Here is a 16979-nt window from a genome sequence, read left to right on the forward strand (position 1 = left end):
CTCAGCTGGTGTAATCAAACCAAGCTCAGTCCGCATTTACTGGCTCAACAGCAGGAGGACTCAAGGACTGATCCCAGGTCACAGGGTCTGAACTGGTTCGGATCAGGACTTTTACTCTGGCTGAGAATCAAATGAAACTTAAGAACTGAAATAAATATAGCTATTAACATGTTCAGTTTCATTAAGCTCTTAGTGTCAGACCCTAAAATGAAGACTGCTCAAAAGAAAATGTGAAGAAACGTGTTTATTTAATTTAACGCATCATTTCTGGAACAGCTGTTTGTTTTCTAGGTGAAGGAATACATACATCAGAGACAGTGGTATTAAATATTTGCCCTCTAACACAAACGGCTGCCTGACTGGTTCAGCCACACCTCAAACCCTGTGCACCTCAGTCGTGTTTCCGAACCGGTTCTTGAATCAGGTCCAGTCTGTGGCTGAAGCCTGACAACTTGGTGAAACCGGTGTCCCCAGAAAAGCCTGACCAGTGCAGTTATACTGACCTCAGGGCAGTGCTGCTCTCTGGTCCTGGCAGCGCAGAGCCAGTCTGAAACTGTATCTGGATCATGAACACGGATCCAGAACCACTATCTGCAGCAAGAACTAGGTTTTCAGAGGGACATGGGTTTGTCCTTCAGTACTGCTCTTTACTGTGACGAGTAACAGCATTCATGTGATTGTTAGGATTAGTAATGTTAGACATTAGTTCATGATGAAACCCAATATGGGCAAATTCATAGAAGCGGTCACTGAAAGCAAAGCGCAAGCTGGTCCTGGTCCAGTTCTAATGAGTCCATATAAGGTTGTTGAGGCACAGAACCACCTGTTACAAAACCAGTAAGTGATCTAGTAGATGCTTTGGGTTCCCAGCTGCCTCCTCCTGTCCATGTGCCTGCCGACCCAACCACCTCCCAGTCCTGTCGGCCCCCAAGCCGTTTGAATTTGTACCGGTATCAGAACCAAACCCATGATAAAGGCTCATTGGACACGTTCATTGTCTACGCCCGTCGCTGCTTGGTCCAGTCTGGCTCATTCTGAACAGATTCTCTGCCGTTCCCAACCACGTTGAAATGAGTCAGACTTGCTATTAAGAATTATCATTATTATGTAGAAATCAAAACCGTGAAACCACCACCAGCGCCAGAGCACCACTGTGACAGACCGACGCTTCCCCAGAAAGAAAAAGAAGAAGAACAGGAAGGTAAATATTAGTGGAACAGACGCTCATGTTTTTTCAATTCAGGCCAATTCAATTCTCGATGTTTCTCGATGAAAATAGCATTTTACTTATTCCCAGAACGATGTCAACTTGCAGGCTTTTAAACTGAAAAAGCACAGAAGAGCTGTGTCGACACCAGAAAACGTGAAACTTGTCTGAAAAGATTATTGCTGTTAAACAGAGCAAATAAAAACCACAGTGACTAGTGTTATCTGGCCTGATTTGGATCATTTAGTAATCTGAATTTGTGAAATGTTGTTTATCTGTTTGATACTTTTCTGTCCTGACGGTCGCTTTTAAACTTTGAGTGGTTCAGCTGTGACCACCTTCCAAACACATAAATGCAAAGAAAAGCCTGGAAACGTGAGCGTAGCGGCCTCGTCTGGCCTTTTAGCCGTGAATACAGTGAAGTCCCCTGAAACTCCCTCTCCTGCACCAACGTGCTTCCACCTCTAGGCATCAGTGTTGCCGTTCTCCTCCGGCTGCAGCTGCTCCTTCTCGGTGCCGTCCTGTGGGGGGCGCACTCTGTTGAAGAACCCCAGCTGAGGAAGAGGAGGAGAATTCCAAAGGTGTGTAATTCAGGAAACGATGCTCGTCTGTATGCTAGTTACTGTGTCAGCCCTCTGTCTCACCTTGTACATAATGAAGATGAGCAGAGCCAGCAGCAGCAGTCCAGCCAGCACAGCCAGAGCCACCACCCAGCCCGGTACCGGCTGAAGAGTGTCAGCCACCCACATCACAGACACACTCACCTGAAACACACAGCGGCAGTGAGAACATCTGTGTAAAGCTGCAGCCAGGTTCTGAACTAATGGGCTCAGCTCACAGGCTCCACACAAACAGAGGCCAAGGACATTTTTCATGTTGGTCTTTTGGTCCCACAGAGAACTGACTATGTATTTTGTGTGTCTGTGCGTCTTACGGTGGTGCTGTCAGATGGGAGCACTGACACCAACTTCTTGTACGGCATCTCAATGACGTTGAAGGAGGCTGTGGACTTAACCGTGTAGGACCGGTTCTGATTTTCAGGCTGCAGGGAAAAGCAAACCGAGGATCGGACCTGAAGCAGTCTAACGATCATGTTAGTGTAGAGGTCTGAGGGTCTCAGACAGCGATCATATGATTCGGGCATCATAGCAGGATCTGTTTAGTCAGGTTCTATGTTTTCTCACCCTCAGGAAGTTGTTGACGTCCAGTCTGGAATAGATGAAAATGATGGCGTTCTTTCCTCTCTCCAGACGACCCACCTGACATTTCAGCCGCAGACAGTTTGCCGTGTTGCAGTCCTGCACCACGCACACACACACACACACACACACACACACACACACACACACACACACACACACACACACACACACACACACACACACACACACACACACACACACACACACACACACACACACACACACACACACACACACACACACACACACACACACACACACACACACACACACACACACACACACACACTCAGTCAGTCAGTCAGTCATTCCGTTTAGAGAACAGCCACTAGTGCTACTTCCTCAGTATGTGTGTGTACCAGTGTCTGCAGGTCATTCTGTGCATCTTTCTGGGACTCCAGGTCTCTCTTGCGGATGCGGTTTCGTCCCTCCCCCTCTCGTTCTCCAGGTGGGGCGACACTGGTGTTTTTTGCTGAGGCCAATGGGTTCTGTCACATATACACATCCTGTGAGATCCTTGGTCGTTCGCTATGATTTTCTACTTCACTGAGTGCGCGTGTTTCTTACTGAGACATTGAGCGGGTTGATCTCCACATCAGTGGTGCAGTTGATCGGACCTTCGGTCTCGTAGCTGGTGATGTAGAGCAGTGAGCCGTTCCTGAAGCGGTAGGGCCAGTCCACCAACAGCGCCGCCTTACTGAAGGTGCTGGGTCCACTGTTGAGCAGCTGAGGGAGACAAAGACACAGAAGATCCAGAACGTCACACTACTTCATACACATGGCCCCACACACGCTGTCAAGGTGTGCATGTACCTCATAGACGTGGACGATCTGCGGCCCGATGTCATCTCCAACCACAGGAGGCTCTTTGACTTTCCAGTTGGCGATGGGAAGCAGCACCTGACCAGGAGACGACGACCTGCAGCACGCCAAGTGTTAAAATCACCTTTAATCCTTTTTTCTTCTTCACGCCCTCAATGTGACACAAACACACAGCACAGCGTTGAAGAATCGCATGGGTGTGAATTCTTCCTCCACTTTGCACATGTGGTGCTGGCTTCATGCAGACAAACTGATCAGCCCCAGGCCCCACCTCCACCCACAACAGGTGAACTGACTGAGCTACTGTGTGTGTGTGTGTGTGTGTGTGTGTGTGTGCGTGCGTGTGCGCGCGCGTTACCCTCTGATGGAGACTTTAGCCAGGACGGCCAGCTGGGTAATGCTGGAGACTCGAGGGCTGGTGTTGTTGAACTGGTTGGAGCTGAAACACACAGAAGACACCTGAAATGAACCAACAGAAGATGAATAAAGGGGAAGTTACAGCAGCACAGGCAGATGGGAGGTGGTGCTGCTCCTTTACTGGGAGCAGCCACATGGAGACACTGCTGATCAGAAGGCTTTCATTAGTTTCAGTGGTTGTGGTATCAGGTTGCAGCTCGTGGCTCCGTATAAGCAGCAAATACTGGCCTTGTTATTGTTTTGTTAGGAGCGGTAACAAGTATATAAAGTCATTAGAAATAATTCCGTTCAGTGAGTATTTTAGGATCTCTAGATGTGACGGTATTTTTTCTTGGTGGTACTGAACCATACATCACAGCTGTCAGACTGAAACCAGCTGAGGCCTGTCATTAACATAGCTCCCCTCCCCCTCACAAACACATTTACTCAGAGGAATGTGGGCTTGGACTATGAGCCGCTTCACTCCCAGTGTCATTTAAATGAGCCTGAGGACACAAGAGCTCTGCTTTAATGGGGGCTGATGTAACCCCTGGATCAGAACCAGCTGGGTCCTCGTGGGTCAGAATCCCCTCCCCATCCAAACACCTCTTTGTTGAGCCAGCGTCATTCCTGCAGTGGAGTTTTGTTCCAAGTCTGGAATGTGTGAATGGATGGTTTGTTGATGTGAGCTGACTCTAAGGATCTCAGCAGCTCAGTTGCATATCCTTTTAGATGTGACACTTACATTCAACCGAACAGATTCTAAAGTTTGAGGAACAGCAGAAATAAAATAGCACTGACTCACATCAACATGTGACCGTACCCATACCTGACTATCTGTAGGTCAAACTTCACTGATGTGTCGTCCTCAGAGAGCTGGTGCACACTGAACCTCAACTCAGCCAGAACCTGGACAGTCACAGTACAGGAAGATCCATTAAGGACCAATCAGAGCAGATGGACAGAAAATCAAGACCGATTCTCATTGCTGCCTTGAAGGACTTTTAGGTTCTTGTTTGTTGCTAGTTCATGTAGTAGTGCAGCAGTCGACCCTGACCTTGGTCCCGCCCTTCATGGGGTTCCCCAGGTCACAAACCACCATCTTGGTCTGGTTTTCTTTCTTGTAAGCACAGGACAGCCTGCTGAGACTCTGTAAAGCCAACACAAACACAACATGTTTTGTCATTCACAGGTTTAGCTATTACACACTGCTAATAATAAACCCAGAGGAAGACACCTAACTTCCTCTACAGTATATCCAAGTTTTTTCACAGAGGCTCTGAGACACTGCATCACAATAAACGTCATTCAGCAAAGAGCTGTGCTGACAGCCTTCATTGTGACAACAATCACAGTGCAGAGGACAGCGAAGGGGTGGTCACCTGCGGGCTGCGGACGACCCCAGTGAAGTCGGCCTGTTCTGGGGGAAAGACCAGCAGCTCGGCCTCGTAGGCTCCCTCTCCCTGATTCTCAGCGCTGACCTCCAGCGTCAGAGCGTTGTCATCTCCGATGTAAATCTGATCACGGTCGCTGTGACAGAGAGATGACGATGTCCTTAATTTAGAATGGACTCACTCAGACTTGTATGAAAAACACCATCGTGCAGATAAACCCAGAGTTTCTTACCTTGTCACCGACAGCCTGAGGTCGGGTTTACAGATGTTGTCGTCTCCACAGTCCAGCAGAATGTGGGCCTAGGGGACGGAGGCAGGAACACATCAGCGTGTCATGACGACACGCTGATGTGTTCCTCCTGACATATAACAGAACACGCTTGATGGTGCTACCTGTTTGGTGACGTTGGACGGAGCCAGCATGTCGAGGATGGGCAGCAGTCCGGTCGGGTCCGCAGCCTGCTGGTAGTCCAGGCTGTACTCCATCACCACGGAGATGGGAGTGATCTTATCCCGAAAGTCACGGTCGTCCTGACAGAAGCAAAGGCATAGTTTATTTCCTATTCTGAGAGCTGGCAACGTCACTGGAATAAAAGCTACTTCATGAATGAAGCACAGACAGTTTGACCTAAACACATTTTTTAATCAGATCTCCGAACATGAAGACGGTAAATTTACTCCTCACCCTCAGGAATACGCTCTGCTCTTCGCAGGCCGGGCTTTTTCCGTTGAACACAATCATGTTCTTGGAGTACTGAAAGGTTCGACTGTGAAGGAAGAGCACCCGCTTGGTTGACTCTTTCTGCTTCAGACGATCCAAAGTGAGGTCCACACGAAAATCTGGAGAGAGACGAGACGTCGTGAAGCTGAGGCGCGTGGTGGGCAGAGGGCAGCAGGCGAGGGTGGTGGTTTACTCACTGAGAGTGGCCGGGGCACCTCGGCTGCTGGCCTTCAAACAGTACTTCACCTTGAAACTGGTACACACACACCACACACACACTATTAAAATACCTCGGCCTCAGTCAGCAGCAAAGAGCGATGACTGTATTGGATAGTGGAACTGGGAACTGACCAGGACACAGCTGTGGTGGTACCAGGAAGCATGCAGGTCTTTTCCTCTGGGTTGATAATCTGAGGCGTCATGTCTAATGTGGCATTCACACTGATTACGGGTCGGGCTCTGCAACGGGCAGACAGGCGCGTGTTCAGATGATGACTCAGAACCACCAACCCTTTATTCCACATCACAACATCCTGCTACTGTGTAGACACAGCAGCACAACAGTCTGACTGTCCCAGCACCTTGTTAAATTAAACACTTCCCTTGGGACATTTAAATACGAGTTTCAGGTCTCAAAATGAGAAGCTTGGTCAGAAACAAGACACGGACAAAGGTTTCAGAACACAAACACAAACAGGCACTTAAGTCAGAACTTGGTGCCGGATCAGAGCAGAGGAGGTCTCGGCAGGAGAACCGGGCTAAGCAGTGAAAGTGCATCCATAAAAGGCAGCGAACGCAGTCGTGCTTTGATATCAGAGGTGGGCTCACTCATTAAACAGCAGCTTCACAGACACACAAACAGTCACAGCAGGGGGCACAGAACAATGTTTGATTACCTGTACAAAACAGCTTTGTCTGCACCGAAAACTCCCACAATTAAATCTAGAAAAAGGCAGACACACATCAGCATTTCTAACAGTCGCAGTACAAACGCAGTGTGTGAGCGTGTGAGTACCTGGATACCCATTCTGATCTATATCAGTATTCCCAGTCATGGAGTAGCCAAAGCTAGCGGGCATGTAGCTGGATGCCCACTTCCCCTGCAGGACCTGAGAGAAGACACTCATTGAGTGGATTGAACGTATCTTGTGTGTCTCATTAACGACACTCAGATGAGGAGTATTGGATTAACACCATAAAGATGAAACAGCTGCTACTGTGAGAGGAACACGTGACTTACAAACCCTCTGTGGTTTGGCTTCACACACAAACACTGAACTTCCTGGATCACATTTCATTGTCCTACCACTACATGAGATGCTCAGGAACTTTAACACTTTACTTTCCACTTTATTCAGCTTTTGTGCTGAAACATGAAGCAGGCGTGTGCAGACTTTAGGTCAGATCAGTTGTTGTTCCGTACAGCAACATTTTTCTGTGTGTATTTATAACCAATAAAAGTCTTTGTACAGTTTAGCAGTAAGTCGTGGATTAAATCCTACTACAATCTACCATAGTGATAGTGCAACACACGTCATATTCACCTGGGAGGGCGATGAGTCGGGCCCCTGAGAGCGTCCGTTGTAGATGTAGACTAAACCTTTGCGGGCGACGCCTCCATAGGGAGCAGAGATTGCCACGTCTGGAGGAGGAAGGAGGCATGAGGCGGGGGTGGGGTCTTCATCTAGCTGCTGGTGTGCATCTTTGAGGATTTCTTACCGTTGTACCCGTCCATGTCCAGGTCTCCCAGCGCTGCAATGGCAGAACCGAACCTGCCATATGCTTCAAATCCTGAGAGCGTCCGGGGCTGCTGGAAGGAAAACCCACCGCTACCCAGGTACACAGACACCTGGAGGACACAAGGCTTCACTTCAACACTGGTGCCATCAGGTTCAGGTCAAGACAGTTTGGTGTCAACTAATGTCTGTGCTTGGTCTCCTCTAACCCCTAAATGCACCACTATCATCCCCATCACCAGCTGCTCTGTTTGAGCAGGTCTCAACACTGAGAACAGAACACTGAAGTTGGACCAGGACACATGTGGACGACACCTGGATCAGTCAACGCCGCTTCCTACCTGTCCCAGCTCCCTGAGTTTTCCATCCGAACCTCTGTCCATGAAGAGAGGAGCTCCAACCAGCAGATCCAACAGACTGAGATCAAAAGGGGAGAGAAAACGTTCTTTTAGACCCAGCGTGTGATCCTGAGGTCTGATGCTCTGACGGGCCCTCAGTTAACACCACACTGGGCTCTCAGGGCGCGTGGGGGTGTCAACACAATCAGTCTATTTACTTTGCACACATGCAGCTAATGGCAGAGACAGAACATTTCAATTCATACAGTCAGCAGTTTCAAATGTTTGACTGTGGATTTGATCTCAGCTCAGAATGAACCTCCATTAGATGAAAAAACAGACTCACCCATCATTGTTTAGATCGGTAACAGCTACTGAGTATCCAAAGTAAGCAGCCATCTGGAAGAAAGGAGAAAACCAGTCTAATCAGAGCTGCAGGAGGAAGAGGAGGAGGCTGCTTCAGATGTTCAAAGGACATTTCTAGTTTGACCTTTTACATCAAATCAGCTGTGAACACTAATGTTTTTTATGTGAACACAAACAGGAATCAGCTGCTGTGATCTCTGACCCATCGCCTGTGTTCTCTTCCGAGGTCAGGTCTGTGGTGCTGAACTGACTGATCTGAATTACTGTGCTTGTAGGTTTGAAGCCACAGACAACAGAAACTAACTAAACTAAGAGCAGGATCCCATTGATCTGACAGGAACGTGATTAAAACTGAGAAAGTTCAAACTGGAGGCCGCTGTGTCCAGAGAGGAGTTCTTCCCCTCTTCCTCCTCGTCCCACACTCTTGCTCTTCTTCAGCATTTTGGTACAGTCAAACAAAGAAGGTTTCAAGACAAGCTTTCTGATGCAGGCGAAAGACTCCCAGAGTCCAACCTCAGACTTGGCTGTACACAGATGACATGTGACACGCTGCCTGGAGCTCCCAGAGACTGTATGAGGTCACAGAGACTCACCTGCTTTCCTGTCAGGTTGACCATGGACGCCATGTTGAGGCCGTTAAAGACGCTGACCTGAGACATGGTAACACAAATTCAGCCCAATGTCACCATTCGGCAGAATAACCTTTGTTTGTCACTTTGCGTAAACCGTGTGTAGCTTTGGGAGTTTCGTCACTTACATAACCCAGAGCCTTCTCTCCTCGAGGGACTCCAGTCACGTAATCTGTGGAGGTCAGAAAAAACAGACAATTCTTTTTTGCTGAAAGTGCTGATTTAAATGTCTTAACTGAGTGAATGATGAACCATCAATGCTAACAGACAGTTCTTACCTTCTGCTCCGTCACTGTTGAAGTCTCCGACAGTCACAGAGTAGCCTGGTCAACAGACAGACAAGCGGTTCCACAGGTGAGACGACAGAGAAGCCACGTGGTTGTTATCTGAAATGAGGTGTGCGTTTACCCAGGTAGCTGTCGTCGTACTGTGCGCTGGCCGACTTGGTGGTGAGTGTCTTTGAGTACGAGATGTACTGGATTGAACTGACTCCGCTGTTACTGCGGGTAAAGATCTCTGAGATGTCATCAGAAATGAGCTGACCTGAAGAGAGCAGGACAACAGCTCAGTCAAAGAACATGAGATAAGAAGTGATGTTTAGGAGCCTGTGATTAAAGCAGCTGCAGTGATGCCAACCAACCAGAAACAACAATAATAATCAGCAGAATGAATGTGAGAGACTGACTCAGCGCTCAGGAAGTCCTGTCACACCCTCAGACGACTGTGCAGACATTACAACAGCCGCGCACACGCACACCGTCTGGTCCAGCACAGCAACCAACACACTTACACCATGTTTACTGCAGCTGCCTGTGCTTTTTAAGACCTGAGCTATGGCGTTGGGTGTGAACACACAAGAGTTCTAACTGAAATCAAGGCGGTGTATCCAGCTCTGTCTCAGCAGGGTGTGTAAAGTGAGGTTGGACATGTAAATCCTTTCACTCCTACACTCTGCTCAGTGTCTCCACCAGCCTAAAGTAAAAACTGATGTGACACCTGAAACCAAGTTCAGATCTTATGGTCTGTCTACAAGTTAGACATCATTTCCTCCATGTGACAGTCCAAGCTGTGCCTGACATCCTGAGGGAGGCGAAGCTGTGTAGATGTGACCTCTGCATCGCCAAACCTGCTTCATAGTGACACTCACCCTGCCAGTAGAAGCTGCCAGGTCCTCCCACCACCACCCTGTTGTTCTGTAACAACCAAACCAACAACAGGCAGAGACTCACTTAACACAGGAATAGGTAATAAAGACCCAGTGAAGACTAAAGCAGGACCACTGAACACTGACTGAAAACAGGACACAACTAGAGTCACTACAACACTGTCAGTTATCGCTGCTCACAAAAATGATCAAACGTCACACTGATCCATTTATAGGGAAAAATGTTAAATGTCATGTACAACATGCCAAACACTTTATGGCCCATACAGCTTACTATGGCCTAAATGTAAACGTTCGGACCTTCAGGAAGTCGGCGCTGAAGCCAGCCTGGCAGAATCCCTGACCTTCTGGAGAACTGGCACCTGGACGGAGAAAACGGACACGATTAGCTCAAGCTGACATCATCATCACTACATGAAATTACATGAGATCATTTGTTGCATCCATCCACCGTTTTACCATCACCCTGCTCTTCCCTTTAACATGGGTCACAGTTTTTCAGTGCTCCCTCCATCACATTAACCGTCTGTCAATGTTTACTGCTCTGTCTTTGGTCTCCATCCAGCAGCCACTTGTGTCTGGACTGTGGCTAACCTGAAATCAGCTGATTCCTGCTGAACATGATGCTTTGACAACAGTAAGAGTGGACCAAAACCGTGAAGGTCTGTCCTGGCACTTAATGTGATGACTGTGGACTGGACACACAACAGGACATACTTGATCTGCAGGGGGCGTACTCGACCACAGTGGTTCCTTTCTTCAGGTAACAGGTTCCCACTGGTTCTCGCTCAGAGACACCAAAGGTGGACCACTGGTACAGAGGAGCGCAGGCCTGGAACACAGCCACACACATGAATGACCCAGAAGCCCTTGCTGTCTTCAATAAGTTCTGATCTCAAGGATTTGTATCAGAATTCATGAATGAATGTTTAAGCACTTCCTCAGATTGCAGATAGATGTGTGTGTGTGTCTCACCAAGATCTGATCTCCACTGGATCGCACCGAGGCGCCGAACCACTGTTTGGACTTAAACTCCATCTGAGCTCCTTTAGAATCCACTCTGTCACCTGCAAACGTCAACACACATTACATTTCTGACTTCCAGGACCAGCAGCTGGGCCAGACGGACCAGAGCCTCAGGCCCGCTGCCCTGCTACTGGTTCATGGGTTTTCTATTGAATCACAGACATGAACACATCTAATGTATATCCTGTGCTTTGAAACTAAACTCAACTATCGTGAAGGTGTTCTTTTGAAAAACACGGAAACGTCCATCAAACTGATTTACATCAAAGGAGAATGGGCCCTTTGTCACTGGTTCTGTTCACTATTTTTATGGATAGAATTTCTAGGCGCAGCCAGGGGCCGAAGGGGGTCTGGTTTGGAGACCACAGGATAGCATCTCTGCTTTTTGCAGATGATGTTGTCCCGTTGGCTTCATCAGGCCAGGACCTCCAGCGTGCGCTGGTGCGGTTTGCAGCCGAGTGTGAAGCGGCTGGGATGAGAATCAGTTCCTCCAAATCTGAGGCCATGGTTCTCGACCGGAAAAAGGTGGTTTGCTCTCTCCAGGTTGGAGGAGAGTTCCTGCTCCAAGTGGAGGAGTTCAAGTATCTTGGGGTCTTGTTCACGAGTGAGGGAAGAAAAGGAGCGTGCGATTGACAGGAATCGGAAGGATCGGTGCAGCGGCTGCAGTAAAGCGGTCGGTGTATCGGTCCGTCGTGGTTACCGGTCAATCTACGTTCCAACTCTCACCTATGGTCATGAGCTTTGGGTCATGACCGAAAGGGCAAGGTCACGGATACAAGCGGCTGAAATAAGCTTCCTCCGCAGGGTGGCTGGGCGCTCCCTTAGAGATAAGGTGAGGAGCTCTGTCACCCGGGAGGAGCTCGGAGTAGAGTCGCTGCTCCTCCACATCGAGAGGAGCCAGTTGAGGTGGCTCGGGCATCTGGTTTGGATGCCTCCTGGACGCCTCCCTGGGGAGGTGTTCCGGGCATGTCCCACCGGTAGGAGGCCCCGAGGAAGACACAGGACTCGCTGGAGAGAGAGAGATGTCTCTCGGCTGGCCTGGAAACGTCTTGGGGTCCCACCGGAAGAGCTGGAGGAAGTGTCCAGGGAGAGGGAAGTCTGTAACCCTCTGCTCAGACTGCTGCCCCCGCGACCCGGCCCCGGATAAGCGGATGAAAATGGACGGATGGATGGATGGACAATGGGTAGTGATGAATCATCTTCCCTCACGGTCTAATACCTGTTACCTGAGTATTATATAAGCAGTGAAATCACTGAAGAGCGATGAAGAGAACATTGGAGATGATGAGGCTGAACTTTTGGGTCTCTACTGAGGTTAAGACCAGTGAACAGGTCAACAACAAAGAAAAAAGTTCATAAATACAAATCAGAACAAGGATTAATACACGAGCACTGCAACAACTAATCTATATGACAAGTGCGATTCCCGACTTAAAGGCGTGGAAACATTTCATATTAAGAGTTGTTCAGTGTCACCAGGACTGAGACAAGGCAGGTAAATAGATGAGGCTGGCTGGACGGAGGACGCAGGCTGAGGGAGGTATGGGATTTTCCATCATTAGGGAAACTCCACCTGAGGACGAGCAGTAACTGTGGTGGGTCATGTGGAGAAGGATTAGTTCAACTCTTTGGCAATAGGTCTGTAATTATGGTGGTGAATGAGCCAGCCGTGATGCCAATTATTTTGTGTGAGCTTGTTACCGTGGTAACAGCAGTGGAACCATGATGACAGTTCACTTTGGTTTCTCAACAGCTAACAAAAACTATGTTTACGTTAAATCTGAATCATCACTTAAGCTGTGAAATAAACATGTAGATGAAGTTCAATAGTGTGAAAATTCCAATACAAACACCAACTCAGGCTTCGGCTACATAAGGATTAGGATAGATTCTATTAGGTAATAGACTGGTTACAACGTCTTCAATGTGTCCAAAAAGATGGGATTAGGTGCGAGTGTGTGTTAGCATTCTTATTTTTAATCTCCTTGACCATCTTGTGTGTATCTCCAACTGTGACAGCGATCAACAGCGATCTTAAAATTAATAAAGATTGAAACACAAACGGTTCTGACCCAGATCTAAACAAAAAATAAATAAATCTAAAAATCTGTGTGTACTGCCGAAGTGCCACCTCCATCTTTACAGTACACAAATATACAGCAAACATATGAGAACAACAACAGAGCAGCAGGAATAAAACCTGAGTCACAGTCACAACACTCACACCATCTGACACACACACACACACACACACACACACACACACACACACACACACACACACACACACACACACACACACACACACACACACACACACACACACACACACACACACACACACACACACACACACAAAGGCCTTCTGTGTGCTCCGCACACAAACACAACTAGGCCACTCACTAACAGCATCAGAGCCAGAGGGGCCGGCCCAACTTCTGGTTCCTGACCGACCCAGATTCTGTCAGCTGTAATGTTTGATTTCAACCTCGATGGGCTGTTCTGGCTGTAAGGGTAGAACACCACAGGCTCGGGTCAGTACAACAATCACACTAATCAGAACAAAGTCTTTGTCTCTTTTTAGCCATGGTTGCATGTTGAGCACCCTGAGAGCCTCAAAGGGATGCTGCTACACCAATGGAGCCAGAAGAAGAGCTAAAACACATCATCTCATGCCGCTGGCTCGTTTTCCTCTGACTCGATACCTGCAGCAGCAAATACAGCACATTTACCCGGCCCAGAAACAAGAGGCTGCAGCATTTCAACAGGATAAGACCTGCTCATGTTTGACTGTCCACGCCCAACAGACCCAGGCACTGATAAGCACACACACCTCATCACAGTGAAACAGTTCTGCTTGATTGTTGGTTTAAATCTGCAGAATGAGTACGAATATATTCACTCATTTCTACCCGAGGAAAATAACCTCACAGCTGAGCTGGCGTTTCCACACACTGCAGAAATTTAACACCATCAATCATCTCCTGAAATAAACACGTTGTGACAAACATAACAGATTATTATCATGCAGCAGGTTTTATTATGCACAGGAAACAGAATCCATCTGCCTGTTGCACCAGAAAAGAAGTACCAGTGGATGGAAATACACATTGACTGACAAAACATAATCCGCAGCATATGACTGACATCAACAAACCCTGGTTATGTTGTTCCTTAGCGTCTGGGTAACATTTAGTCACACGCATCCTGTTGGTTTGAGTCATAGTTTTATCAGGACGTCAGAGCTCAGTCGTTTAGTCTGTTCATGCAGGAAACAAGAGGAAGAGTGGGGACAGCGTCAGGACATCGCTCTGTCACAGGCAGATATGAAACACATCAATGTTCTCCAGAGACTGAAGCAGCTTTCTTATCTTGCCGTTGTCCTCACGAACACAAATGCTTATGACTTAAAGCTCAACAAGGTTCGTGACTAAAGGTTCTGGGCAGAAGCATCAACCTCAGCCCAGTGGATCCTGCACTTCATGTCTAATACCATCACAGTAACCAGGGAGTAGAAGCAGTTGGTGCACACACACCGACGTGTCCACACAGCTCCCACCACACATTCCTGCACACGTCCTGACAATGATGGAATCGCTAGAGCTTCTCACCCCAACAGTAGCAGCAGGAGGCGAAGTTGTCTCTAGCACAATTCAGATCTTCACGATCTGGGCTTCATGACAGAAGCCCACCAAAGTCATAGACTGAGCCAGAAACTACTTTATACTCATTTGAAACAGGCAGGACACGAAGTGAGGCTGTTGCTGATCTTTTATACAGATTTAAATATCTGGTGTGACTTCCTGTTTGTTTGCACAAAGAGGACCAAGCTTCAATAAGACGAGTGAATTACCCACAGACTGCTGCTGAGCAGCTTGTCTTTGTGTTGTGAGCCAGGCAGTAGGGACTGACATTCACTCCCTACCTGTGTTGTCAAACTGAAGCTGCTGGCAGGAGGAGCTGGTCCAGGGACAGCTGTACACAGCTCCTCTCTCCACTATGACACTGGAGGAAGTCGTGTTGGCCCGAGGAGCTCCGATCAGAACATCCGACCTGCAGTGCAAGAACATTCAGTGCTGTTGACATGTGACGCTAGGTAGGTAGTGTATGACACAACGGATGCCAGTCATGGGCCAGTGACCAACAGGCGATCGCAGCAGCTTCATGTTACTCACATTTCACCAGACACATCACAGTGAAACTCTACTTGCATTTGATGGTGCTTCTACTGCAGCTCAGCTAAATGATCAGAAAACTGAAATAGTTTTTCAGGATGTTCTCTCTTTTCATCTGTTAGATATCTGCACGCGGCTCTGGAATCATGTTATTAGTTGTGTCACATTTAGCAGAATTTAACAGAAGGTCTGGATTCCTCCGTCCGAGGTGCAGAAAAGGCTTCACGCATGTAGAACCTGTTTTACTCGGAGGGTACGTGGGTATATTTCCATGAGTGAGAAGCTCAATCACCGAACACAGCTCCACTGAAAGAGGGGTTTAACCAACAGACGTCAGAGGTTCTGGACTTCTATCTGACCACATATGGGGTGAATTCAAGAGGAAACGAGGACAGGAAACCTACAAACCCGTCATGTGAGTGTTATCAGGATACCAACGTGGCCAGCTGAGTGTAAAACCACAGCGAGGGGGCGAGAAGCTTTCCATAAACACAGTTGGGAACCTTTAATTACCTCCTAATCTGTGAACACACTCTTTATTCTGACCCCAGGCGTCTTTAAATGCGCCTGTGCAGTTTAGTTCCTCAAACTCACGTTAAACGTCGTAAAAACTAAGCAAACATCTTTTAAGTAAGATTCCTGCTTTTGAATGGTACCCAATAATAAAACTCGTCCAACGTTTCTATCTGAAATCACACCTAGAATAATCTCAGTCTGTCTGGACTCTACTGGAACAAGGCACAGTAACCAGTAAAGGCTGAACTGGCTGATTAAACACTTCCTTAGCTTCGTGTGCCAGTCCCAGTGTCCGGACACAGTCACCCTCCTCTTCCTCATCCTCATCCTCCCCGGACAGCTTACTTCGTGTTGTCCAGGCTCTTGAAGAAGTCCACCGAGAAGCCGAAGTAGCTTCCGTCCGGTCCAGAGAACACGGAGGGTTTGTCCACGTCCAGGTTGAAGGCTCCGCAGCGGGCGCACAGAGCCCCGAGCAGGAGGAGACGGAGGGCGCTGGGCGCCGCCGCCATGGCCCTGCTGCTGGGAACGCCGATGGGAACACGCTAGCTGTAGGGGTCCCGGTCCGAGTCCTCGCTTCCAGAGCCAAAGGAACTCTTAGTCAACCCACATCTCCGGCTCCGACCGACGCCGTCAGAAAGCGAGCTCAGCTCGAGTCCGGTTCGGTGGCTCGTTGAATCCGACAGCAGGGGAGAAAGCAAGGAACCAGACGCTGACAGAGGCCGTAGCTGTTTGTTTGGTTGACAGGAAATCAGCCCAGCTGCTACCGAAGCGCCGACTTCCGGTCCGTCCTTTCAAAACAGAGGTATGTCCGTGGCGTCGTCTTCTGCGTCTTCTTCGTTGGTGTTTTACGGCGGCTTGCATCGTTAAATTGCACTACCGCCATCTACAGTATCTTAAATTACGGTAGATACAACCAAAATAAATCTAAACTATCCAAAATGATCAACAAACACAATGTACACTAATTTACCTAAATGATGTCAAATATAAATATGTATAACCACAATTTGAACTTAAATTAGCAAAATGGCTAAAATGGTTCCTACACACCAGCCCCTAATTGTGCACAGTGTGAACTCACTATAACTTCAACATTTTACAGGAGCTATTTCCTAAAGCTACTAGTGAAATTCAGAACATTTCAGCAGGTTACTGTAAGCTGTCCTTTTCTTGCTGTTCCAACGAAGGAAACAGAAAGACATTAATACAAAAGATTATGTGGTTACTCCGCTGCTTCCAACAGTAAGCAGAGCTCCGTCACAGGCCTTTTCCTAGGTACTGGTCTT

The 16979-nt window shown here is 48.1% G+C and overlaps 1 protein-coding gene across 1 annotated transcript; it reads right to left on the reverse strand.

Annotated features, from left to right (window-relative positions):
• Window positions 1–1527: 1527 nt before the first annotated feature.
• itgav (integrin, alpha V) lies at window positions 1528–16466 on the reverse strand. The gene is made up of 32 exons (XM_029136124.3): window positions 16039–16466; window positions 14928–15055; window positions 10952–11043; window positions 10694–10808; window positions 10277–10338; window positions 9959–10004; window positions 9220–9354; window positions 9090–9134; window positions 8940–8983; window positions 8776–8832; window positions 8163–8215; window positions 7820–7895; window positions 7462–7591; window positions 7287–7384; window positions 6758–6851; window positions 6639–6684; window positions 6094–6201; window positions 5940–5995; window positions 5707–5861; window positions 5415–5552; window positions 5254–5321; window positions 5010–5157; window positions 4685–4777; window positions 4457–4536; window positions 3590–3670; window positions 3223–3328; window positions 2977–3135; window positions 2769–2897; window positions 2392–2505; window positions 2142–2249; window positions 1852–1971; window positions 1528–1761 (listed from the first exon to the last, which is right to left on the reverse strand). The coding sequence occupies exons 1-32, from the start codon at window positions 16200–16202 to the stop codon at window positions 1672–1674; spliced, it is 3138 nt and encodes a 1045-aa protein (XP_028991957.1). The 5' UTR covers window positions 16203–16466; the 3' UTR covers window positions 1528–1671.
• Between the last annotated feature and the right edge of the window lie 513 nt (window positions 16467–16979).

The sequence above is a fragment of the Betta splendens genome, chromosome 21, assembly GCF_900634795.4.
Source record: "Betta splendens chromosome 21, fBetSpl5.4, whole genome shotgun sequence".
Taxonomy (NCBI): Eukaryota; Metazoa; Chordata; class Actinopteri; order Anabantiformes; family Osphronemidae; genus Betta; species Betta splendens.

Excerpts from the sequence above, each read along its gene's own strand:
- itgav (XM_029136124.3), bottom strand. The coding sequence starts at position 16,202 with ATGGCGGCGGCGCCCAGCGCCCTCCGTCTCCTCCTGCTCGGGGCTCTG. Across the intron at positions 7,385-7,461 it reads GGACATGGACGGGTACAACG|ACGTGGCAATCTCTGCTCCC; the intron begins GTAAGAAATCCT and ends TTCCTCCTCCAG. Across the intron at positions 1,972-2,141 it reads TCCCATCTGACAGCACCACC|GTGAGTGTGTCTGTGATGTG; the intron begins GTAAGACGCACA and ends TGTGTGTTTCAG.